General features: G+C 38.2%; 1 protein-coding gene across 10 annotated transcripts in view; it reads left to right on the top strand.

Annotated features, from left to right (window-relative positions):
- Nucleotides 1–27,559, top strand: part of LOC136844412 (GRIP and coiled-coil domain-containing protein 2-like) — a 415,740-nt gene that overhangs the window by 311,520 nt on the left and 76,661 nt on the right. For all 10 annotated transcript variants that reach the window (XM_067113578.1, XM_067113581.1, XM_067113577.1 and 7 more), the window contains 5 exons: nt 1,087–1,332; nt 1,468–1,647; nt 11,928–12,089; nt 15,961–16,128; nt 21,373–21,540. In XM_067113578.1, coding sequence (XP_066969679.1) covers nt 1,087–1,332; nt 1,468–1,647; nt 11,928–12,089; nt 15,961–16,128; nt 21,373–21,540 — 924 coding nt within the window. The remainder of the gene's footprint in view (nt 1–1,086; nt 1,333–1,467; nt 1,648–11,927; nt 12,090–15,960; nt 16,129–21,372; nt 21,541–27,559) is intronic.

Here is a 27,559-nt window from a genome sequence, read left to right as displayed (position 1 = left end):
GGGTGTACAATGTACCTGGAGCACCCACCACTCTCAGTGGACGGGTAGTTGTTTTATTTCAGTGTAGGTGACAAAGTTAACTGGCTTTTTTAATTTTTTGGTACTGTGCCCAGGGCAAGGGCACTTAATGATATTTTGCCAACCAATTTTAATTTTTTGGTACTGTGCCCAGGGCAAGGGCACTTAATGATATTTTGCCAGCCAATGGAATACTCCTTGGCTGCAAAGCTCCCACCTAAGTAGAGATGATCCTTGGCTATACTGCCGCTCCACTACAAGTTAAGATGGGCACCAACCAGAGGCAGTGTTCTCCTGCAGTGGCTCTCTTTAACTGATAAGGAAATGACAAGCATTGTTTTCCAGTGCTAGCAGCTTTTTTCTATTTCAAATTCATTACGTATCTTAATGGTTTGGAATGGAATATGTCCATGTATCCCACCTCCTGTCAACGCGGGAATCAGCTATGTACAGGCAGTCCCCCGTTTACGACGGGTCCGGCTTACGACGTTCCGAGATTACGACGCTTTTAATTTGGATTTTTTTTTATGAAAACTCAATAAAAATGCAGTTTACATTGTTTTCAATACACCTAAAGCATTAAGAGTAAGGTTTTCTTAGGATTTTTGATGATTTTCGACGATTTTTTGGTTTACGACGATTTTCGGTTTACGACGCAGAGTAAAAACGGAACCTCCGTCATAAACCAGGGACTGCCTGTAATTACTTGGTAAGTTACTTATATGAAAATGTTATTTTCTTAATAAAATCAAGTTTCATATATACTTACCAAGTAATTACAGAGTTGGAGCCCACCCTTCTCCCCTCCATTGGACATTATGGGCGGCAACAGAATGAGGTTGTCTGTTAAGTCGTTCCTAGTATTCCCGTTAATGTGCGGGACTGGTCACCTACACTAAACAATCAGAGTGCTACCACAAATTTTAAAATTTAAGCTGCCGCACGAGTGGAAAGTATAGCTATGTAGTTACTTGGTAAGTATATATAAAATTTAATTTTATGAAAATAACATTTTTTCAACATGGTAGCTATGGTTCTTGAATTTGACTCTTTTTAATGTTTTATCAGACACTGAAGAATGAGAAGGATAATTTTGAGAAGAGCTTTAAGGAAGCTGAAAATCAGAACATTCAGCTGAATTCCTCCCTTGAAGCATCAAGTGGTCGCTGTGAAGAACTTCTTTCTGAGCTTAATGAGATGAATAAGGTACTGAGAGAACGAGGCGAAAGAATATCCAGACTTGAGGCATCTAACAAGGAAAAGACAGAGCAACTTGAAGCTACTAAAAATCAGTTGGTTGAACTTCAAAATAAGGTAAATTCCTTTAGTCTTATAGTCTTAGGAATGAGGTGAATTGTAATTGTATCTCACTTTTATATTGTTAATTGTTGCTACTATATGAAAATGCATATATACTTGCAGAGTAACCACTTGTTGAATTTATTTCAGATGTCTAGCAGTGAGGCTGAATTAGCTAGCAAACAGGAACAATTACAGACCATCACAGAGAAGTTACAGTCATATAGCAGTGAGAGTAGCCCTCCATCCTCAAGCCCAGATACTCAAGAAATTACAAATTTGGAAGAGAAAGTAAAAGAATTAGAGCAGGAGAAAGCTTCATTAAACAAGGTATGTTTAAATATGAACATATCGTTTAGTTATACTAATCATGTATTTATTGGCTGTAGCTAAATGAGCGCTCAGTACAGTATTCTGCTGTAATTAATCCACTGTGTCTGATTGTCACTGTTCTAACTTTTTAACTGATTATTTATGTACTCTGCATACCTGCTTAGAGAGAGAACAAGGAACAGCATGTCTTTTGTTGTTCTAGATATTACTAGAGTAATTTTAGTAAAACATATAATTGAAGTACTGTGTATGTTTAGGAGTCATAATGAGCATGATTATTTGGGATGAATCTTACCTACTATCAAAGATAGCATAAATCTCCACGCCAAGAGAGAGGTCAGCATTTAAACAAAAAAAAAGATGGAATGGCTGCCCAGGTGAATGTCTAGTATACCTGTTCTCCACCATGTGTTTCGAATGTTTTAGCCTGGTCAGAATTCTTCTTGCTGCCTTTACGTATAGGTGCTCACTGGTATTTCATGGTTTGGCTGTTTGCTCCTTTCATGGTACTGTACATTTATTTTTCCTAGGATGCTTTCCACTGGAATCAGGGCTAAGAACATCAGGTTCTATCGGAATGATTATTGTGTTAGCAGGATGTTGATTATTTGGGTAAACAGACACATTGTTGCACTGGCTGCTGGTTTATGAAGTGGGATCTTGAGAATAGATGTGAGGAATGTATAGATTTTCAAAGAACTTTCTGCTCCAGTTTGTTAGTAGAGGAAGATAGGAAGAGAAAAGAAAAGATCCTCAGTCACACAAGTTCCTTTGATGTGTATGTACAGGGAAGGTATTGCTATTCAAGGCTCTATGTTTTGGCTCGTGTACAGCACCTGAAGTATTCACAAGGAATTTGTTGCCCATAGGTGGATGGTGTCTTCTATAAGGAGCAAGAATTTTTTTCTTCTGTGTTGATCGATTCTAGGTGGCCAACTCTGTTGATGGTATTCTGAAAGCCAGGGATCTGTTGCTTCACCTGGCTCAGTCTCTGTGCATTATGATTTTCAGTTCGACTTCCCTAACTCCTCCTCTGTCCATTCTGTATCTGGTGATGAAGGTATACTTTTTCAATTTACAGACTTTTCTATCAGAAGATGAATAGGCACTTCTTGCTTCTTGAAGAATTTTATCCCATAAGGAAACTTCCTACATGTAATGGCTTTCTCTGTTAGGAAACATGGCCTTTGTCGAGAATTTGTCAGAATAATCAGGCACAATTACAGCGCAGTCTTGGCATAACAGATTGCAGCTTACAGCAAATGTTCAGTAAACTTTTAAGTAAATCCAGACTATCATGGTCGTCAGATTCTCTAGGAGGGATTCCAAAACAAAGAGTTAACAAGTTTATTCTTAAACCTACATCCAAGTTTTGTTGTTTTTTCCTTCCATCATGTAACACAAAACGAAGAGTTATGACAAGTGATGTTAATTTAGAATGGTCAACACGATACTCAGTAAACCTTACAGAAATGTCAGGATGGTGGAAAGACCATCGAAGATTCCTAGTAGGTTTATCCCTGATAACTCGAACTATTGGCTTATTGGAAGAGTTTCTACAATGCAAACAACTGGTCAGAAACTAAGTCATAGCAGAAAGACTACTTCTTTGGGCGAAAATGGGCAACATGATATGGTTTCTCTAGTTCATTCTGCAGAAGGATAATGCTTTTGGAAGAACAAGCCTGTCTACAGAGTGGTCATTACATCTGTGAGTCTGGCATTCGCAGTGGAATTGGAGGAGTGCTCAAATATGGACTTCCTAGCATGCAGATGAACTTAAATGACCAGTCTACTACTGATCCTTTGAGGGTCTTCAGGCTTGAGTAGTGGATGCTTTTCTTCTTCAGACTCATGTGCCTTCCCCCTTTATCTGCTCTAAGGAAAGTATTAAATAAATTTCGAGTATACAATTGCCCAATGACTCCTGTAGAGCCCTAGTAGCCTCAGGGGGGAATGATTCTTGGATTTCTAGCTTTCTCGGTAGATGTCTCGTATTCTTCTGTTAAGGAGAAATCAACTCAAACTACTGAATTCCATGCAGTTCCACTATCTTCGCATCCCACACTTAACTGCTTAGAAATGCTCAGCCATCTCCTCCCAACAAGGGGAGTTTCCAAGGTATTATCAGATTCTATCCTTAATCAAGAGGAGAGCAACCATGGCCTTGTATCAGAAGCAGTGGTTTGTGTATTGCTCCAGGTGCCATTTTAGAGGAATTTTCAGCACCTGTAGACAGAATGCTTCTTCACTTTATTAGATGTAGAGTTTTTTGCTGCCTATTCTCAAGGTTGTTATTCCATGGTTTTCTCGGTATTGCATCATCTGGAATTGGATCTCGCCAATGATCAGCACCTTAACCCCATCTTGTACATTTTGGGTCCATGTAGACCCACCCATCTTAAGAGATTTTTTTTCATTTCAAGATAAATTTTCTTAGTTATCATTTAAAGTTGATTCTGTGATTGCCAAAATATAGGAAATTATTCACTGTTTTCATTTTAACTGGTTTTTATATGCTTTTAGGTGACTTGACTTTTGCATCTGTCTGTCTGTCGTCAAATCTTGTAACTCAATTTTTAACCTGTTCCCTTCGTCCGATGGACTTGAAATTTTGCTTGGTTACTCGATCCCGGTGACAGTACAAACTTACATGATCAGTAGGTCAGCAGTGACCTCTAGTCACCCTGCAGTGACCTCTTCCAGTATCTCAGGATTTGTATGAAATTTCAGATTTTTCACAACTTTGACTTGGTAGAATGAGTTAATAATTCTTTGGATTTTTCAAACCTTCTTTAGCTTGACTGGATATCAATTTCATTAGCTACAACAAAAAATCGGTTACAATTTCTGTCAAAATTAAAAAATATAAAATAAAAAAAAAAGATTTTTAAACACGTTTTTATTAAAGTGCGCTAAAAAGTAAAAAATAACTATTTGAGACACACTAGGATTTTCTTATAATTAGTCATGTTTACAAAAATAAAAGCGTGGGCCCTAGACATGGAAGGAAATGCTACAATAAATAAAAAAATATATTTCTTTTCTTGTAGCATTTCCTTCCATGTTTGGAGCCCACGATTTTATTTTTGTAGACATGATTTGTTAGGGTCTCAAGAAAATGCAAGTGAAAATTGAGGTGATATGAGATAAGAGAAAAATTACGTTGACCAAACACTCCACCCCCACTACTCATGCATGAATTGGTTACGCAGCACCTACAGTTATTTAGGGTCAATTTAGTTTTAAGTGTACTTGAAATTGATGGTGTAGTTTATTATTAGATTTAATCTCGAGTAAATAAGTGAAATATGAAAGGTTGATATTCAAATTGTGACAAACTTAAGAATACTTGCATATAGGCTAGGACTAGTTCCTGCCCCTTAAGGTAGATACCAGACTTAATTGTAAATGAGTTACAATTTCTTGCAGTTTTTAATGCCTTGATGGAGCATGCATCAAATGAATGCTTGTGGATATACTTATTTAGTGAGTGCCATGGTACTTTGCTAAGGTGGTGGCACTGTGCCAGGTACATGAGTATCACATGGGCATAGTGGCTCTTTAAGATACAACTAAATGCCTTTTGCAAGGGATTAGGTTCGCCATGCAAGCGATTGCGTGGAAAGAAGAGTCAATGACTCTTAAGGCCAGGGGACCTTGTGGATGGCCCTCTGCATGGGGCAGAGTGGAAGGCAAAGTAAAAGGTGGGCAGGTATAAGGCACAAGTGAGGTTATAAATGCTTAAAGTTAAAATTAGAAAGAAATATTACAATAATACAACTGTACACCAGCAAAGAAAGTAACCTGGCATCCTTTTCTGGGTAGGGTGCCAAATTACTCTAAGTGGGGCATTATGCCATATGGGTATGAGTGCCAGGAGAACTTCGGGAGCTCTAGTAGGCTACCTGGACATTCTACACCTCTAACCTGTCTTCCTTGAACTTCTTTTAGGTTGATGGTTCGATGTTGTAGGAGGAGTTGGTGGAACCGAGTCTGGGGAAGGCTCTGGAGTACCATTTACTCGGGCTGATGTGGCAACCGAAGCAAGGGCTATGCCAACAAATTGTACCATTTGCTGTTGCAGTTCCTTGATCTCTGCGACTAGCTGAGATACTAGTGAACTGTCCACCAGAAGCTTATCTTTTGAGGACTGGGAAAGAGAGAAAGAAGTAGTTGTGGGCACGAGAGGTTTGCAGGTTGCAATGACCAACTCAGGCACGGGTTGTGAGGTCACGCCAGGGGGCGAGCTTCCGCTGTGGTCATGGGAATCCGGAAAAGACCCTAGTAAACATTGGGTTAGCTCTCTTACCGATACTGGTAGTGGGGCCAAGCTGGGAGAAGAGAGGCAGGCCAGACTGGGATCATCCTAGGGCATGCTTTGGCACTGGCACTAAGGTAGGGCCAGGCACAGGAATTGAATTTGGGAAAGGGCTCAACGTTCGGGACGCACAGGAGTGCCCAATGAAGCATGAAGGAGTGCAAGGCCCTGGGTGGCCTATAGGAGGGCTGTGAATGGGGTTCCTGCCCCAGGAAAAGGTCATAGCCTCCAGGAAGGTACTTGGCTACATCAAGTGTGCAGATCTTGGTTCTGTGGGACCTGGTGTCTCTCAAATGAACTGTTTGGAGAGTCTATTTCAAAAGATTGATACTCTCGATGGTGATGAGTTTGTGTTTTTCAATTTTAACCACATAGAGGACCTTTTCTTCCCTTATCAGGGAAATTTGCACACCAGTGTCTTCAAATGGCTTGACCTGGCTTGCGGGGTAGCGACCTTGAGGATGCGCCCCAAATATAGGACCCTCAGTTGGAGGGCCTAAGGATGGATAATTGGTAACCACCAGTGTAATTGTAGGTGTAGTCGTCTTGCTAGGGCAATCCTTCCAGATGGCGGAGTGCCCATAGATTTTGTATGTAGTGCAATAATATTGGCTGAAGTCCTTTTGAGGAGCTGAGGGAGATTTTTTATGTTTATTGGATTGAGCAGAGGGTGTTGTAGCAGCTCCCCCTTTAGATCGGCGCTGGGATTCCAAGTGCCCTTTCCTTTTGCAATGAGTGCATATAGGAGGTTTAGAAGATGACCCATTCTTTGGTTGGGCTGGCACTGGTGTGTGATCAGTAGGAGTTATCTTCCGATTCAGGGAACTGGCAAAAGGATGAAAGGTTTCCCAATCTTCTGCTAAGCGGCAGCACTCAGTGAATGTCCTGGGATGTTTCTCACTTAGGTGGGTAGCTAAGGAACTTGGGGCGTAATAAAAGAAATCCTCAAGCTGTATGCACTCTAGAAGATCCTTAGAATTTTTGCATTCGAGGGCTTGCAGCTAACGATTAACAGCCCAAGTCTTATGGTAGGCCCACTCTGCCCAAGTTTGACCCACTTCCTTGAGTAGGCCACGCCAACGTTGCCTCCACTTCAGGATTAGTGAGCTCATGCTGGTGATAGCAGAATTTAGGGACGCCAGAGTGGGATGCTCGGCTTTATGTAAGTGCCGTGGCACTCTCCTGGCCAGACCTTTCAAGCTCTAGCTCATGTCTTCGCTTCCTTTCCCTTTCTCGGTTTTCTATTTCAGCCAGTTCTCTCCTTTCTTTGGCTAGGGCTAGTTCATGCCTTCTTGGTTTTTTGTCTTTCTCCTCTTCTAACCTTCTTAGTTTTTCTTCCTTCTCCTCCACTAACTTTCTTCATTTTTCCTCCCTTTGTTGCATGGCAGTGAGCCACTCCTGTACCCAAGTGTTCAGGTGCTTCCCTTTGAGGGACATCCCCTTCCCAGCTTCCACGAAGGTCTTGTAGTCGTTGGCAGACATTTTGCTGTAGTTGTTATGGGTCTAAAGTTCCTTTTGGCAGGGTGTGGTTATGCAATGGTGTGGGCCAGTGAGCGGCAGCACTAGCAAACGAGAGTACGTGTGGTAGGCTACTCAGTAATGAGAATGCCCCTTTGGTAAGGTGGCACTGGCACTAATTGCAAGGTGGTTCTGAGAACTAGTGGATGGTTCCTCAGGGCGGAAATGAATGGCACTGGGCCGGATGGTAAAATGCAGTAACTTGGGCGAGTCCCTACGAATACTGTGAGAGGTGCTCCCTATGGAAAGGATGGCACTGAGAGTGTTCCTTGGAGTGAGTGGGTGGCACTCGAGGGCCCAATGGGCTTACCTGAAATTCGAGTAAGGTTCGAGTATCGGTGCCGATGAGTGGAAATCCGTGATTTTCGGCACCGAAAATTGCCAATTTTTGTCGCTAGACAAGCGCCGTAAAACCGGATCGCTGTTAACCGCGCCCGCTGTTAACCGGGAACTGCCTGTACCTTGTTTCTGGAGTGAAGATCCTTGGATGTAGAGTCAGTAGGATACTCAGTTGAGTTGGACTTCAACAATTGGCACTAAGGCAGCACTTGGATGGGTGGGCTGTCAAGCCAAGTTCGAGTGGTGTGCTCAGGGACAGAGTAGCACTCTGTGATTTGTACTGGGTCAGTCACGGGTATAGATATACATTGTATTATTTATACAAACCAGCTGGTTTATAAGTTGTGAGGATTCTTGTATACATAAATATTGAAATTTAACTAAAGAAATAGTCTTGAGCTACAGGTGAATGTGTCACATCGTCACTCTTGCGTGGAGAGATGAGTTGAAACTCCCGGTAGTGGCAGATGATAGTGCAATCGCTTGCCAAGCACTTCCATTTTGATCTTTAGTGCTGAGTCAACCAGCGCTGTCAGTGTCAAGGGAAGTTCATGCAGTACAACATTTGGGCAACTTTCAAATTTAATATATTAGTACTCAGTTACCACTTATGATGTATCAGTAGTGAATCTATGGTTTGCATCATGGTACATATTTGAAATATCTGAACACTTGCACCAGATAGGGTTAAGGTTTTGAGATCAGTTTAGGTTGAATCCTCTACAACTTGGTATCAATCACTCTCTTGAATTTAGAAGCAGTTCTAAAATTTTATCTGTGGATCCTTTTGAACCTCTGGAATGAGTTCCATTGAAGTATTTACTGTGAAACACTTTTTCTTAGCCTTATGCTCAGTTAAAAGCATAAGCTTATTGCAAGCAGTCTCCTTAAGGCTGCTGTAAAGGGAGTGCTATTTTATCTTTTGTTGTAGGGTTTTTGAAAACCTAGCTTATCTTTGTCAAAGGTTAACCGTGAAAGAGGCAAAATTAACATTTTGTTCTGTGGTTTTAGAAAACTTAGAACATCTTTGTTAAAGGTTTAGCTTGGAAGAGGCAAAGTTAACCTTTTGTATTGAAGTTTTAGAAAACTTAGAACATCTTTGTCAAAGGTTAAGCCTGGAAGAGGCAATGTTAACCTTTTGTTTTGTGGTTTTAGAAACCTTAGAACGTCTTTGTCAAAGGTTAAGCCTGGAAGAGGCAAAGTTGACCTTTTGTTTTATGGTTTTAGAAAACCTAAAAGGTCTTTGTTTAAGGTTAAGCCTGGAAGAGGTAAAGTTAACCTTTTTTTTATGGTTTTAGAAATCTAGAACGACTTTGTCAAAAAACACAATGTTCTCTGTGATGTACTTGATTAGGCTAGTGCATGAGAAACTAGCTCCATACCTTTTACCTTTATTGAAGGAATGTAAGAGGTTGTGGCTCTATTTAGTTGTATAAAAAATTTGTTGCTTGAGGATGTGATTAAGGTGGTGCAGTGGAATTGCAGTTTGGTTTATGCTGCTCACTACCTAAAGTACAGTATGCAGAATCGCATCTAAAAACGGTAAAACCCTTATTCCATTGAGCTGAACCCTGGGCCTGTTACTCATTACAGCAAGAAAAATTGCAAAAGCACTTTACTCAAATATTCGGGGCTTAAGGTCAAATTTTCTTGGTCTCCAGAGTTGTGCCCATAACTTTGATTTGTTTTTATATGAGACTCTTGTAAGTAGCAACAAGTCAAAGGTGAGTTTTTAATCCCGGGGTTTGATGGCCTTGACTTTATTTAATGTCATAATGTCCCACTTGCACAAGGTATGAGTGTATACTCTAAGTCCGGACGACCCATTTATCGTCAGAAATATTTGGAGTGTAGTTGCCATGAAGTTCTTAGTTTTAAAATTTTTATAGTTTTACAGTGGATACATATTTGCTGTTTACTTCAATCCAAATATTGACGATTCTGTATATGACTGTCTTTTGGAGAAGATTAGTCACAGGATTCAGAAGCCTTATTCTTTATTTGTGGAGACCGTAATGCAAAGCACAGTGAGTGGCTAAATTCAAATTCCACTGATTAACATGGCCACTCTGCTCTTTAATTCTGTGTATCCTCTGATTTTGTCCAGCTAATTGAGGAACCCATGCACATTTTTGGTAATAGATTAGACCCCATGTTCACAAATGTTCCAGCAATTGTGAAGTCCAAGATCTGTGAATATATAGGCACTTCTGGTCACTGCACTATTGAATGGACATACCTGTCATTCAGTGTATATTCCTAATTCCACTACTATATTTGAAAAAAGTCTGGCTGAAATCCAGAGCCAATTGGGATCACATTATTGAAGCTTGTCAGGCATTTAATATTTCAGATGGTATATTAGATCCTGACCCCAAGAGGAAGTTAAATGAAATGCTGATGGCTATTTTAATATGTCCCTACAAAGGTTATCATATTTATGACAAATGACCAGCCATGGTTTGATGATACATGTAGACGAGTCTACCATGACAAACAGACCAAATTTAACGCATGGAGACGAACTCGTTCAAATTAAAATTATATTTTTGTTGAGTCTCGCCTTGCTGTGAATAGAACTTACCATACAGTTGAGAGAAATTACAATAATTCCGTGAAGAGGAAACTTGAAGGAATTACTTGGCCTCATCTGTGGTGGACCAGATTTGCATCATTTATCTTCAGGTCGAGGTTGTCTTCCATTCCACTTCTACTAACAGATGTTAGATAGAGTGGTTCATGGTGTTAGGTTTTTGTTTCCTAATAGTAGTAGTTATGACTTGGACCATCGACAGATGGTCTCTTGTTTGTCAGTTTTTCATAAGTTGCATTTCAAAAGAGATCTTTCACATTCACAATTGATCCCTTATCTCCTTTATCTGCCGAGAGCAACCAGATTTGCTGAACAGCAGCACCACTATGCAGTAAATGTGCCTCGCTGTCAATCTCCTCAGTTCCAGAGGGCCTTTATTCCTTACACCATTGGACCGTGGAACAGCCTCCCAGAGGATGTCATGCAATTGGAGCTTCGGAAGTTCAAGCGAAGGTGCAATGCATTACTACACTAATATTATTCTCCTTGCATTTTAATACATTTTTGTCTGTTTGTTTAATTTATTAATTTTAAAAATTTTTTAATAAGTGGGATCTCTTTCTGTATTTCCCTTTATCTTCTCTTACCTCCTCCTAATGAATACCATATTCTTTGGAAGGTTGAATTTCAAGTGAGTGGCCCCTGTGGGCTTGTTTCATATGAATAGGTTTCATCTTTTGAATAATAATACTAAATTATTATTGGGAAAAGTCGTTTCCTGAACCAATGAAAGAGCAGTCTTCTAGGCCTTTTGTTTTAAATCCCAGATTTTTGTTTTGGGGAAGATGACGGTACATATATTTTATAGGAGTGTACTTGTACAATATCATAAAGGTATTTAATTTTAGTTGACTGTTTTTTTGGGGTTTTCGGACCCAGGCACAGCGGTCCCTTCACGCTGCTGCTGTTTCATTCTGGCTGAATTGAAGCCGTTTTCTCTGCAAGGCTGCTCTTTGCTGCACACATACAGTGAATGGAAGCCAACTTCTGGTGGCAGTAAGATCTGGAAAGGATTCTAGATTAGGTAAGAAACCTTTAGCTCGAATGGATGAGCAGATTTTGTCTAGTTGCACTGCCCACCATCCTTTTCTCAGTGTGGGAATCAGCTGTCTTTAACAGTAGGTAAGATACACCCCATATAATATAAATTTTCATAATAAGATGTATTGTTTGGATACTTACCTACTGTTAAGTAGACTCCACTCAACCACCATTCTGAAAAGAGCTAAAATATCCTAAACACATCTGGTGAAGAACCGTTGTACTAGACAGTCATCCAGGCACCCATTTGATCTTTTTCTTTTGTTTGAATGCCGACCCACTATTGGCACATAAATAAAGCTAACATTAACTGTAAGTTTCCAACTAATAAATTTTATTATGAAAGAGTACATTTTTTTTTTAGTTTATTTGGATTTTAATTAAATTTGTTATTGCATATTTCTTCTCCATAGTCAGTGTGAACTAGTTTATAATTTGTTAAAAAATATGAATCAATCATTTCAGACAATTCAGGCTTTGGAAAGTGAATTGCAGTCATTACGGGAGAATGCTGCACCTGGGCATGATGCCCAAAGTGAAATCATGAGCACAAGCACCATCAGCCGTGCAGAAGACTCTCAGCGCATGAAGGAACTGGAGGACACATTTGAAGAGCGGTACATGAAGGTGAGAATATTTAGGTGCCTTTAGTTAGATATGTTTAAATGCTTATGTCTTAGAAAATGACTTTTTTTTTTTTATTTTTGTAGCCCATTTATTTTGACTGAAGTGACATATCTCCCATGTAATTAAATTATATTCCTGCCTAGTAGAAAGATTATTTATTTTATTTTATCAGCATTATCAGAGGTCATAGAATATCAAGAATGCATATTTGCTATAATGTAGATTCCTTTATTGTGCAAATGCCAGGGTCTGCTTTTATGCCAACTAGAAGACATCCAAGATTAACCAGTATGTTGAACGGATACCGTGATGAGATTATTAGTATATGATCCTATAGGAGGATAGGTGGGTGTAACCTACACTAGGTAGTCCAGAAGGATCTTGGCAGTGTCCTTTTGCCCAGCTCCATTGCATGCTGTCATGTTTTTACCCTTCAGATAAGAACAAATCATTTGAGTCAGTCTTAAGATAGCTTGAGAATTTGACTGGTAGGTCTTAAGATAGCTTGGGAATTTGACTGGTATTGATAAAGATGGTAATATTTTTAGAAATCTTGTCTTTTGTAACATAAGATAGTTTGAAGCTCTTTTAAAACCTTTACCTTTCCATCTGTCTTTGCCTTAATGTAATAGAGAAGCATTTACAGTGGAACCCCAGATTTCTTATGTAATCCATTCTAGAAAGTCTGACAAAGTCCGAATCATAAGAAAACTGAAGCAATAGTTCCCATAAGAAATAATGTAAATCCAGTTGGGAATAATGTAAACCCAATTAATCCGTTCCAGATGTCCAAAAATATTAACAACAAAAAATACAGTATAGTTTTTCATGCAGAAAACAATGAGACGTTAATATAAATGACTAATGAAATGGATAAATGAACATTTAACATCTCTTACCTTTATTGAAGACTCTTGTTAGTGTATGCTCTCGGCTAGCACGCTGTTGGCCCAATGCTCGACTGTCCTACCAGCCAATGAAGAATTAGAGAAATTTATTTCTGGTGATAGAAATTCATTTCTCGTCATAATGTGGTTCGGATTCCACAATAAGCTGTATGTCCCATTGCTAGGTAACCAGTTGGTTCTTAGCCTCGTAAAATAAATCTAATCCTTCGGGCCAGCCCTAGGGGAGCTGTTAATCAGCTCAGTGGTCTGGTTAAACTAAGATATACTTTACTTTGTATGGAAGACGGAGAGGAGGGGGGAGGGAGGAGGAGAGGTTATTGTTTGGAAGGGGAATCCCCCTCCATAAGGACTTCAGGTATCAAGACCCTGTCTGGGGTTACTTCCCCTCTTAGTTGTTTACTGGCACTATCCGGGGTTACTTCTCTTTGTTTTCCCGGGGTTACTTCTCTTTGTTTTTTGCTGGCACTAGGACCAGCTTGAGAGTCACTAGACCCCTGTCACACAAGAAAACTGTCCAGAGAAATCCGTTTCTGGCATCTCTTTAAGATTTCCTTAAAATGGTACAAGGCATTGTCATTGAACATGTTGCATACACAGCTTGCAACAGCTTTGTTAGGGTGATATTTCTCCATAAAACTTTGCAAATCACTCCACTTTGTGCACGTTAAATTGCTGGAAAAAGGCACATTATCCCCTCTCTCTTCCTCCTCCTCCTCCTCCTCCTCTGATTCCTCATCTGCCATCTGTTGTTCCAGTTAAAGTTCCTGCAGCTCTCAATGGTTAGCTCTTCCTTGTGGTTGTCCACCAGCACTTCCACATCCTGGCCACTCACATCCAACCCCATGGACTTCCCCAAAGACAGTAGATTCCACACCAGGCATAGGGTTGTCGGGCTCAACCCCTTCAAAATCCTTCTCAAGGACACATTCTGGCCACAGTGTTTCCAAGGAGAGTTCATAGTCCTGGAAGTAACTCCCTGCCAAGCCTGCTCTATATGGCTTATGCAACTGAAGATAATGAAGTGGTTCTTCCAGAGCTCTCTTAGGGTCATTTCAGTGTCCAAGGTCACTTCAAAGTACCTTTGAAACTGCTTTGGTGTAGATTTTTTTGAAGTTTGAAATGACCTGCTGGTCCTTGGGCTGGATGAGGGGAGTGGTATTAAGGGGCAAGAACTTCACTATGATGAAACTAAACTTCTTCAACAATTGCTCTTCCAAGCCTGGAGGATGAGGAAGAGCATTGTTTATTACAATACCACTTGAGTGGCAGTTGATTTTCCAGGAAGTATTCCTTCATGCTCGGGCCAAACACTTCATTGACCCACTCAATGAAAATTTGCCATGTCACCCGTGCCTTTTTGTTAGCCTTTCACATGACACACAGTTTACCCTTGATAACATTGTTTTTCTTGAACACTCGGGGAGTTTCAGAGTGATACGCTGGTAAAGGCTTCACTTTGAAATCCCCACTGGCGCTTCCACAGAAAAAGAGAGTTACCGTATCCTTCATAGGCTTGTGTCCTGGCAGTGCATTTTCCTCCTGCGTGATGTAGGTCCTCTTAGGCATTTTTTTTTTCCAAAAGGGGCCTTTTTCATCACAACTGAAGACTTGCTGGGGGAGGAATCCGTCAGTCTCTACGTATTCCTTGAATTTCTTAACGAATTCTTCGGCCCTACTTCTGTCAGAACTTGCAGTCTCCCCATGCCTTACCACACTGTATGCCAGTTCCCTTTTTGAATTTGTCAAACCAGCCTCTGCTGGCCTTAAATTCACTAACAGTAGCACTCGTTTTAGGCATTTTCTTAATGAGATGCACATGCAACAACCTTGCCTTTTCGCAAATTAGCGCCTCCGAAACACTATCATCCGCTAACTGTTTTTGTTGATCCACACCAACAACAACTTCTCAACATCTTCAACTATTTGCAATCTCGGTTTCATTAATGAAATTACCCCTTTTGCAACATCAGCTTCCTTGATTTCTTTTTTCTTCGCCAGGATGGAACTGATCGTTGATACACAGACTTTCCACAGATCCTGGCAAGATCAGCCATGCCTACGCCACTTAAGTACTTTGCTACAAGTTTTTACTTAAATTCAGTTGTGTTTCTCATCTTCTTTACCAAAGGGCTGGCACTTGGAACTTTCTTTGGCCCCATGGTGGCTTATTTAGCAGTTGCACTCAATCAGAAAGGACAAAAAACACTGAACGCGTTGGGTGATGCGGATGAACACATGGGGTGATGCTCTCTCAACGAGAAATAAAGGCAGACTGGGTCATGAGAATGCATGGGATTCTTTGTTTGGGTGCTCGATGAGTGGCCGAGTAACGCAAGTCATGCGGTGGGCCCGGGATAGACCGTTTCCAACTGTACAATATCCAAGTGGAAGTACGAAACTCGGGACAAAGTTTCAATGAAAAAAGTCAATGAAAACTGAATCATGCAAAAACTAGGGCATACAAAACCGAGGTTTGTCTGTACTAAGTGGATAGCTGTGATGTCTTATCTGTGCCAAAGACGATGTTCTTCAGATTCCTATGAATCAGAACACATTTTTGCAAGTAACAACTGTTGAAATAGTTTTGCACTGGGATTTTTCATAACTGCCTTATCCACTGACCACTATCAGCTGATTCACTTACTGTGGTTGACCACAGGGAAAAAATTAAGCAAGACCTTTGGGAATGAGGATTTTTGGATCAGTTTGTTGATGTTTTGTATGGAAATATTTTATCTTGCAAAAACTTACAATTTACCAGAAGGGTCAACAAATATCAGTACCAATTATGTTTTTGGAAATGTTGAATTTTAAAAACAAATGTAGAATTTCGTATGAATAATGTACCAAAATTTTAAAACTGTAAAGAGAGTTTCAACATCATTTGTTGAAGCTTGACATATTTATTAAGGATTTTAGAAGCTATGTAGATATGTATAGAAATTTTGCCTTGATTTTTTCAGCTTAAAAGTGTAGCTATTCGACTAAAAAAAAGAGTCGCTGAATTGACTGCACAACTAAACTCCGCAGAAGAAAGCCGAAACAAATTGGTATCTGAGAAAGAAGATCTTAAGAAGAAAGTGGATGGAGGAGCCAAAGAGAGCATAAAGATGACTAGCAAGAATATTCAGGTAAGCTATCTCTTTTTTACTGTCACATGTTGGTATGTTGCAGTACTGTTGCAATCGTGTAAATTTTTGAGGTTGCTGATGAGATATTATTTTAATATATTAAGAAATGAAAAGTCTATTCAATAATAACACTATAATAATGCTCATGGTTACTGCAGTTGACACAGAATTTCATACAGCCCCCTGAACATTTGTTTTCAGTATTTCAAAAGAATATTCATAAGTATTTATCTTCATCATAAAGGTTTTTTTTACATTAATGTTTTCCCTTTTGGCATTATATGGAAGTGATTTCATTCTTCAGTCGTGTATACTGTAGTCTTAACGTGAACTCCTATCAAATCCAGATTGTAATTTGTCTTAATTTTTCTATGGTTTCCTTGGCCTTCCTACAGATCTTCATAGAATTTCCATGTACTGTATTCTGCTTTTCTGACCAGCAGTTCTACATCCCATCTCAACACATGATTACATCATCTTGTCAATTTTCCATCCATTCAACTATGCATCTCTGCCACTTCATTTTTAGTACAGTTCTTCCACATAACATAAAAAGCCTTTAGGATGTTGGTAAATACTCTAAGAATATTCTACTGAAATACTGAAAACAAATGCTCAAAGGGCTGTATGAAATTCTGTGTCAATGGCAGTAACCACGAGCGTTATTAATAACTAGGCCATGAATCAGTAATGCTCTGTGTCCCACCTTTTCAAAATTCCAACTACCAGTAGTCTAGTTACCTCTTTAAATTTTATCAGACTACAGTTACTCTACCTCATATGACCTGCCCTTCTACCACATCTTGGATATCCACTTCCCTCTCTTTCCCATTTGCTCTTTTACTGTATTATTACAGTAGTCAAAGCATTCATACTAAAGAGTTAAATTTTGACAATTTAAACAGGTTTTGTATCCATGTACAAGTGTATTTGTGACTCAGCACTAAATCTGGTTAGGTTAGTGTGAATCAGCTTGAAAATATTGGTGTTAAAGAGGCTTTTTTTTTTAATTCATCATTGTTTTGTTAATTTGTATTTATGAAAAAAAAAGAATAAGAGCATATTGAATGGGGACCATGAAACAGTCCTTAAATATATTATTATTAGCTTGTTGTTTACGTGATCCTAGCAAACCATAAGATTTGTTTTTAATGCTGTTGAAATTTTTATATGCTTTTTTATCTAGTTATTTTAAGTTTACATGACATAATTTGTCACTGTACACAGTACAGTATAATATTTTAGTAAATGTATAGTTTCTTGATACTTCCTATTAATTATAAGATACCGTATTCTGTGTAGATCTAATCTATGTTATAACAGTACCTTAAAAAGAATGCACCTGCTCCATCTGGCCAGTTTCTGACCACTGCTAATGTCAGCACTAATTCCATTTTAGATCATTTGTAACATTAGCTAAAATACAGTGTGGGAATCCATTTAGGGTTTTCTGTTTTCAGTTAGTTCCCTTGGTAGCAGTAGGGAGACATACTTTTCATCTTAATCTTAATTTTATCTTTTTCTGGACTGTAAATAGTAAGTTTTACTCAGATTAAATTGTGCTTCATTCTAACTATATTTCTTTGGAAATTGTGAAAATTTTATAGTTGAACTTTTCCTAAAAGTAAATTCCTTCCTGGTTAGAAGAGGCAAGTGAAATAATGTCTGCAGTGAATGCTGATTCAGTTGAAGTTTCTCCAAGACTTGTGTTTCAACCTAGTTCTGTAATGCCCCAGCATATGTTTCAAAGTGTGCCTGGTAAATCATGCAACTCTTCTATGTCCTCCCTGGACAAAGACACTCAGTTATTGAGGGTGGGCATCCACCTTCTCCAATACCTGCATAACTGGATTGTTTTGCCCTCTTCCTTTCAAACTGTAACTGAGAGCTAGGCAGCCTTGCTGACCAAATGCCACCACCAGGGCTTTCAGATCAGCCTGACAAAGTTGAACTTGTTCTCTTCCACACAAGCAGTGTATCTGGGTATAGCTATCAACACCTTGTAGAAGTTTGGGCCTTACTCAAACGATTCTCATAGGGTGCAACTCTTTCAGCAAAGAATTGGCAGATCATGTTAGAACATATTTAATCCTGGAGAAGAAGGTCCCCTTTAGCAGACTTGTGATGTGATCTCAGCTGCAGCTTGTGATATCCTTGAAGGTGCTGTCTGTGCTAGACGAGGTCCTTGCCCTAGTAATGGAGGTGACAGCAGACATCTGTTGGTAGAAAGAGAAGAAAGTAATCCCCGTCTCCCCTTGCTCTGGAATACCCAGAAGTCTTGCATCTGAGAGCTGCTGGCCATTTGCTATGGCCTCCAGTCCTGTATGATATCATTAGAAGGGTAAAATGTCACACTGTCATCATGACTACCTTAGCTTCCTTGAAGAATCGAGGGGACACTCACTCAAAGGATCTTTGCCACCAGGCCATGGAAATCTTCTCCTGGGCAGTCACAACATCAATCTTATTCTGTGGTAGACCGACCTGTTTGCATATTACCACCCTTGTGTCACTCCCCACGGCCCACCCCAGTGGCTTGGACCATAGGCACAACATTCCAAAGGTGGGATGTCTTGGAAATCTTTGCATTTTATCTCTTTCAGTCTGATCCACCAGGTTCTGATGAAATTCAGGAATTTGGGCAATGCCTGTTTGATATCTGTGGCCTTCTTGTTGCCACTACAGGATTGGTAAATGCCCTAGTGAAAGAAATTGCTGAATCACAGGTCTGATGACAGGTTCAATACTTCTGCTTCAGTCATGGAGATTATCCAGCATACCTTCAGGGTGGGAGATTTTTAGAAGTGGTAGTTTCAATGAACCTTTACCAGAGAAAATGGGTAAGGTTTTTTCCTTGTTGTGGTGAACGGATTACTACTGCACTTGAAGCCAGTATGCCATCAAATTGGTAGAAAAGTTGACCTTTTCAGCCAGTAAAGGATATAGGTCCATTTTCTCTAGAGCTCTTTGGAGTTGAGACTTAAAATGTGGGCTCTGCTGGGGACATATCAGGCCTGATACATCAATTTATTTAGCCAACCCCAAGATTACCTCCTGCTTGGACTTTGCTGAAGTCACAAAGAGATTAAAAGGCCTCCTTCTGGGCCCCCTGGCCAGGTATCTCTTAACAGTAAAGACTGCATTCCTTTGTGTCCTAGCTGCTTCGAAACAAGTGAGTTACAAGAACTGGTCCTCCATTGGTCTTACCTTTGCCCATGATTTTGAAGAAAAAAATTGACAAGGCGGGGGAAGTGATTTTCAATTCCTTAGGGGGTTAGTGCTGTCATTGCACCTAATTTGGTGCACTGTAGGCATTACCAAATGGTGTTTGCAGCATCCCTTTTGCCCCTAGCCTCATCTATTTTTGAGCCTTTTCCCTTACCACCATTTCTCCTCCACCATTTCTACTTCCTTTCTTCAATCTTGCCGTCCAACCATATAAGTCCCTTTTTTCAGTCTTGACACTGAATGGCTGAAAGTGCCACAGTGCTTGGCTTGACAGCCAGAATTTCGATAATCAAAGCAGATCTCACACTTCTACCTCAGAAATGTATCTTACAGATAGTAGATTACTTGGGCCTAGTGGTTGCATTGGGATAGGTTGTTCAAGGTGATATCACAGGAGGAGCTATAACTTCTTCCTTTTGACTTTCCTTCTCATTGGCATCTTCAGTAATTCAGGAAGTAGGTCACCCCAAAGGCAAAGTGAGCATTCAGGCTTATGGATCCTATCCCCTGCTGATTACAAACCATTGCTCTACTCCCTGCCTACTCAAGTCCCATATTGGAAAGCCCTGCTTCAGACTGAACCTCTTTGAAGGGGACTCTTAGAATGAGACCTCCTCCTGGGCCACATAATTGGTACATCTGTGGGAACTTTTCTCTCTTCCTGCCTCCTCAGTGGCAATTCCAGCATCTTATGATTAATGGGACACAAAGAACAAGCAGTGTTTTTGTTTATAAAACATATTCATAAGTGGCTGTGTCATCATCCCATCCTTTTACTTATTTGATCCCCCAGTAGGGTACAACAAGATGGGTGTAGATGAGAACAATGGTAGGAGACTGGCTGGATGGAGCAGATGCATTCTTTTTCATGATAATGTTATGAGTGGGATTAGTTTGACATGGAATTAAACATTTTAAGGTTATGGCATTAAGTAACAGCTTGGGGGCTGCTCCTTCCAGTAAGTTATGAATTTCACTAATTAACAAAGATTGGCATGTAGCCTTTACGATGCAGTACTCTGGAATCATATGCAGTTGTACACTGGAGCCAACTTGCAAAGCTTATAGTGTAGAGCGATTTCATATAAAGTTTTTAATAGCCTGTGTAATTGGTATACTTCATTGTAATTATCATTTATTATGTATTATAGAATATTAGTTTGCTTACTCAGTTCTAGAGATATATCTCCAAAATGAATTGCATCTAAAAATATGTGAGATACCTGTGCCTATTTATACTTGTAAGATATGTCAGATACTGAATGCAAAACTCAAAACATAAACATTGTTTCTTGTTAAATATAAATAACTCCAAATTCTTTGTAAAAAGATTTTTTTTTTGAGAGAGAGAGTGTGTGTGTGTGTGTGTGTGTACATTTGCCCTGTGTACACAGACTGAAAAATATTTGTATAATCACTCATTATCATACTGTAGTAGGTACATTACTGTATTGCATTAAGTAAATGTCAGTAGAAATACTGTATGGAGAAAGAGAGAGAGAGAGAGAGAGGGTGTGTGGGTGGGGGAAGGGGGGTCCCATAGTAAGTGGGTATTGTTTCCTATGCATATGGATTATGGAATGTGCTTACACAGAATAAAAAGGTAGCATACAAAGTACACAAACAGTTGGGCATGACTGGTCATTTACCTTGGAAACAAAGGACCCACATTGACAGGTTCAGACAGGAAAGTATTTGTCTGATACTACTTGTGTCCTTACTGAATTTCTCGGATGATTTCAAAATGTTTTTATTATTTTTATCTGACTCCAGAACGACATTGAGTAACAAAATCTGCTTCTCTGAGGTCTGGTAAGTTGAGATGCCACTTGGTATGAAAGTCACCTTTATTTGTAAAGGTGTTTCAGCTTCAGAACAAGAAAATAACACAAATGCACAGTACTACTCCAATTTTAGTGGTAGTCACTTATGAAGGGTGAGCAAAAGATTTTCTCAGTTTATTACATTGTTTTCAACAAAATTTTAGTTTATGTATTGAGGCTGTTTATCTTACAGATCATGCAAGGAGAAATAGATAGGCTTCAAGATGAAGTGGATAGTAAGAAAAAGGAGTTGAAAGAGTGGGGTAAACAGCTGACTTCTGCAGCAGAACAACTTGCAGCTGTGAAGTCTCAGTTAGCAGAATCCCAAGAGGAAAATGCAACACTTCTGAAAACTCTTAAGGTATGTTTACATGCATGTAAGGTTTGGTAATTAACCCTTAAATGCCTACTGGACGTATCATACGTCGACTAAAATTGTCTGTTGGGTGCCAAGTGGATGGTATCAGATTGTCGACTACAAAAATTTCAACCTTCAGTCAAATTTTTGACTCGGACGAAATGGTAGAGAAACGCAATTGTAATCTAAAACTCTTACATTCTAGTAATATTCAATCATACCTTCATTTTGCAACAAATTGGCTGTCTCTAGCACAATATTTCGATTTATGGTGAATTTTGAAAAACTTTTTCTTACGTCCATTTAGGTAACTTTGGCCGAAAATTTCAGAAATTCTTTTTTCATCATTTTGTCGTAATTTTGCACTGTTCTATATTAGCCGTTACATAAAGTTTTATATATGAAAATGTGCGCAATTTCATGTACAATACAACAGAAAATAACTCATGGTTGTAGCTTTTATCAGTTTTGAAATATTTTCACATAAATCACGATAACTGCCAAAATTTCAACCTTCGGGTCTACTTTGACTCGAATGAAATGGTAAAAACGCAATTGTAAGCTAAAACTCTTACATTCTAGTAATATTCAATAATTTACCTTCATTTTGCAACAAACGGGAAGTCTCTAGCACAATATTTCGATTTATGGTGAATTTTGAAAAACTTTTTTCCTTACGTCCGCATTCAGAAATTCTTTCACACGTTGTCGTAATGTTTGCACTGTTTTATATTAGTCGTTACGTAAAGTTTTATATATGGAAATGTGCGCAATTTCATGTAGAATACAACAGAAAATAACTCATGGTTGTAGCTTTATCAGTTTTGAAATATTTTCATATAAATCACGATAAGCCAAAATTTCAACCGGGTCAACTTTAACTCGACCGAAATGGTAAAAATGCAATTATAAGCTAAAACTCTTACATTCTAGTAATATTCAATCATGTACCTTCATTTTGCAACAAATTGAAGTCTCTAGCACAATATTTCGATTTATGGTGAATTTCTGAAAAAAAAAACTTTTTCCTTACGCTCGCGCCATGGTAACTCGGCCGAACATCTCAGAAATTTTTCGTCATGTTGTCGTAATGTTTGCATCGTTTTACATTAGTCGTTACATAAACTTTTATATATGAAAATGTGCGCAATTTCATGTAGAATACAACAGAAGATAGCTCATGGTTGTAGCTTTTATCACTTTTTTGAAATATTTTCACATAAATCATGATAACTGCTGAAATTTCAACCTTCGGGTCAACTTTAACTCGACCGAAATGGTTGAAAAACGCAATTGTAAGCTAAAACTCTACATTCTAGTAATATTCAATCGTTCAAATTCATTTTTGCAATAAATTGGAAGTCTCTGCACAATATTTCGATTTATGGTGAATTTTGAAAAAACATTTTCCTTACGCTCTGCTGCATTTCGCCGAACATCTCAGAAATTCTTTCGTCTCGTTGTCGTAATATTTGCACTGTTTTATATTAGTCGTTACATAAAGTTTTTATATATGAAAATGTGCGCAATTTCATGTACAATACAACAGAAAATAACTCATGGTTGTAGCTTTTATCAGTTTTGAAATATTTTCATATAAATCAAGATAAATAGAAAAATTGACTTTGGTCAACTTTAACTCGACCGAAATGGTCGAAAACTGCAATTGTAAGCTAAAACACTTACAGTTTAGTAATATTTAATCAGTTAGCTTCATTTTTCAACAAACGGAAGTCTCTAGCACAATATTTCGATTTATGGTGAATTTTTGAAAAAAAACATTTTTTACGTCCCACAGTGTTATGAATTCATGCATCATTTGTGATAATATTTTTCTGTGTTGCTTTGATCGTTTTACAATATGTTATATACCAAAATCATCGCAATTTAGTGTACAATACAACTAAAAAAATTAACTCATTAGCTTTAACCGTTGTGCTTACAGCGATTTGTATACAATTATATAAGAGTTTTTGTTTTTCGCTGTCATATATTCCAATATTTATATATGATAATGATATTTTTTTTTCATTTCTGATGGTTGCATACTACACTTCAGGCAATGACAAAAAAGGAGCCAAAATGAACTCTTAATCTTAAAACTAAGCGTGCTGTGATTTTTTGAAAACTTTTTCCGCTTCGCACTAACTCAATGAACGCCAACTGCATACGGAGACGTTTTGTAAATAGAGGCTCGGCGTTTAAGGGTTAATGAACATTAAAATTTTGAGATTTCAAAATTATTAAGCAGAATTGAACACAGTAGTGGAAGTGTAAGGTATTAAAGTAATTTTTGGTATTGGAAATGTTCGTGATATTGCTGTAAATTATTTTGTTCTTCAGAGAATCACAGGATTGAAACAAGTCACAAGCTTTCCTTTGTTTAGTAGTGAGATGCAGTACTTTTATTTATCTTCAGTTTTACTCCATTTCTATCAGGCTGTTGCTATGCTTTCTTTGTATCCTCTCATTACTGACCTCACAATCAAACATACTGCCAAGGTAACAGAAATTTCCTCTCTCCAAAGTTTGCCCTGCCACTATAATCACCATCTTCTGTCTCTCTACCATTGCTTTTCATGGTATTTTCTATACATAGAATAGCATTCAGCCCTTCAACACACCTGCAGCGTCGACATTGTCTATATGGCCAGATCTCAGACCTCTTTATTTTTTTACTTATGTTTATCATTTAGTTGTTGCATTTTGCTTCCACTCATTCATCTTTCCAGCATTTGTAAGAACTCCTGTTTTGACTGTGCATTCTACAAATAGATTCTATACGTACTGTAGCTTGTTTTGTCCTCCCATTCCTCATTCCTTCATTCTTTAGACATGCACACCACTGCTACTTTAGATCGAGTGGAATCTCACATCATCACCTGTTGAGTGAGCCTTTCTAATACTCTTTGTCTTTACAAAGCCTAGCTAATTGAATTGCCTTTTGGAATCTTAATGAGCTCCTCTTCTTGTTTGGTACTTCTCTTAATTTATGTGTTTTGTTAAAATTTCCTCTACCACAAATATTTTCATACCATACTCCAGTTTCTTACTCTGTACTTTTCATAATGTAATGTGTAGTGGTGTTGAAATTATGTCTTTTCTAACTTCTGGCCTTCTCCTCATGAAGTTCTCATACATTCTAGTCTGTTCCTCTGACTTGTTTTTCAGCTACTTAACAAGTCTTTGGTAATTTCTGGTGGTTCCAAAGCCTTTCTATTTATCATCTTAAGGGCTTTTGTAACATCTTCAGACATACTCGGGTGGTGTTTTGGTCATATCAGTGTTCTCATGCTTAATTCATTCTCTTTTTTGTAAGATTCTCTTGGTTGCCTTCATGGGTCTATTTTCTCTTTCATTGCAACTGTAATGTCTGTTTTCAGCATTGGGTCCTCTATTAACCCTTTAATGCCGACTGGACATATTTTACGTTGACAAAAGTTGTCTGTTGGGTGCCGAGTGGACGTAAAATACGTTGACTACAAAAAGTTTTGTAAATATTCATGAAAAATACTTACAGGCCTCGTTTAAAAATTTTAAATCACGCGCCTTTGAGGATGCTGGGAGTTCATGGATCACGCTGTTGTTTTGTTTACAAGGTGACCCAGCTGGCGCATGCGCTGAATTTCTTTCTTATCCCAAAAGAAAGCATCAGCTAACTCTGCTGAAAATCTCAGAAATTCTTTAGTCACTTTGTTGTAATTTTTGCACCATTTTCTATTAGCCTTTACATAAAGTTTTATATATGAAAATGTGCGCAATTTCATGTAGAATACAAGAAAAAATAACTCATGGTTGTAGTTTTTATCAATTTTGACATATTTTCATGTAAATCACGATAAGTGCCAAAATTTCAACCTTTGGTCAACTTTGACTCGACCGAAATAGTAGAAAAATGCAATTGTAAGCTAAAACTCTTACATTCTAGTAATATTCAATCATTTACCTTCATTTTGCAACAAATGAGAAGTCTAGCACAAGAAATTCTTTAGTCATTTTGTCGTAATTTTTGCACTGTTTTCTATTAGCCGTTACATAAAGTTTTATATATGAAAATGTGTGCAATTTCATGTAGAATACAAGAAAAAATAATTCATGGTTGTAGCTTTTATCAGTTTTGACATATTTTCACATAAATCACTTATAAGTGCTAAAATTTCAACCTTCGGTCAACTTTGACTCGAATGAAATGGTAGAAAAAATGCACTGTAAGCTAAAACTCCTACATTCAAGTAATATTCAATCATTTACCTTCATTTTGCAACAAACAAGAAGTCTCTAGCACAATATTTTGATTTATGGTGAATTTTTGGAAAAAAATTTTTCCTTACGTCCACTCTAACTCTGCTGAAAATCTTGTAAAAGCCTGATGCCGTCTCTTCCAAACGCATGTGTGTTCATGTGTTCATCGTCCATCAGAGTGGACAAGACAACAAGAGCATCTCGTTTTCTTTCTCTAAGGGAACGCAATTTCAGCCATACAATATTTCCGTCTGTTTCTCCCTAACCATTGTTGTCTTGATGTATGTACAGTCACCATGCAAGCGTTCTAATCATGTACTCATAATGTTCCAATGAATCTTCTGTATCAAACTGTGTGTATGTTTCTGTTTGTGAAGACGCCAAACGTCTCGCCACTCCGATGGATGATGAACACACGAATACACACGTGTTTGGAAGAGACAGCGTCAGGCTCTTACAATCTCAGAAATTCTTTAGTCACTTTGTCGTAATTTTTTGCACAGTTTTCTATTAACCATTACATAAAGTTTTATATATGAAAATGTGTTCAATTTCATGTAGAATACAACAAAAAATAACTCATGGTTGTAGCTTTTATCAATTTTGACATATTTTCATATAAATCATGATAGTGCTAAAATTTCAACCTTCGGTCAACTTTGACTCTTGACCGAAATGGTAGAAAATGCAATTGTAAGCTAAAACTCTTACATTCTAGTAATATTCAATCATTTACCTTCATTTTGCAACAAATGAGAAGTCTCTAGCATAATATTTCGATTTATCGTGAATTTAAAAAAAAAAAATTTTCCTTACCTCCGTGCGTGCTAACTCTGCTGAAAATATCAGAATTTCTTAGTCACTTTGTCATAATTTTTGCACCGTTTTATATTAGTCGTTACTTAAAGTTTTATATATGAAAATGTGTGCAATTTCATGTAGAATACAACAAAAAATAACGCATGGTTGTAGCTTTTATCAGTTTTGAAATATTTTCATATAAATCACGATAAGACCCGAAGTTTCAACCTTTGGTCAACTTTGACTCGACCGAAATGGTCGAAAAACGCAATTGTAAGCTAAAACTCTTACATTCTAATAATATTCAATCATTTACCTTCATTTTGCAACAAACGGGAAGTCTCTAGCACAATATTTTGATTTATGGGGAATTTTTTGAAAAAAACTTTTTTTACTCTCCGCTACGTGCTAATTCATGCATCATTTTGTGATAATATTTTCTGTGTTGCTTTGATTGTTTTACAATTTGTTATATACCAAAATCATCGCAATTTAGTGTACAATACAACGAAAAAAAAAATAACTCATTAACTTTAACCGTTTTGCTCACAGCACGATTTGTATATAATTATATATGAAAATTTTTTTCGTTCTGTCATATATTCCAATATTTATATATGATAATGATATTTTTTTCATTTCTGATTGTTGCATACTAAACTTCAGGCAATGAGAAAAAAGGAGCCAAAATGAACTCTTAATCTTGAAAACTAACGTAATGTGATTTTTGAAAAACTTTATTTCCGCTCTGGCGCTAACCTCAAACCCCGCCGGCATACGGCAGACACTTTTGTAGAGGCTCAGCGTTTAAGGGTTAACTGTGGTAAACTTTTGATTTCCAATCCTCCCACGTCATTCTCATCGTCCTTGCCACCTGCCTCGTCATGTATACGTAAATCTTTATTTTTGCTTCCTCACCTGTCTCCCACTAAAGCTTGAAGGCCATCTTCTTTTCTTCAAATATGCCAATACTGTCATT

This window comes from Macrobrachium rosenbergii, chromosome 12, assembly GCF_040412425.1.
Source record: "Macrobrachium rosenbergii isolate ZJJX-2024 chromosome 12, ASM4041242v1, whole genome shotgun sequence".
In the NCBI taxonomy this organism is placed as follows: domain Eukaryota; kingdom Metazoa; phylum Arthropoda; class Malacostraca; order Decapoda; family Palaemonidae; genus Macrobrachium; species Macrobrachium rosenbergii.
Note: the sequence above shows the minus strand (reverse complement) of the source record. Positions and strands in the feature narration are given on the sequence as shown.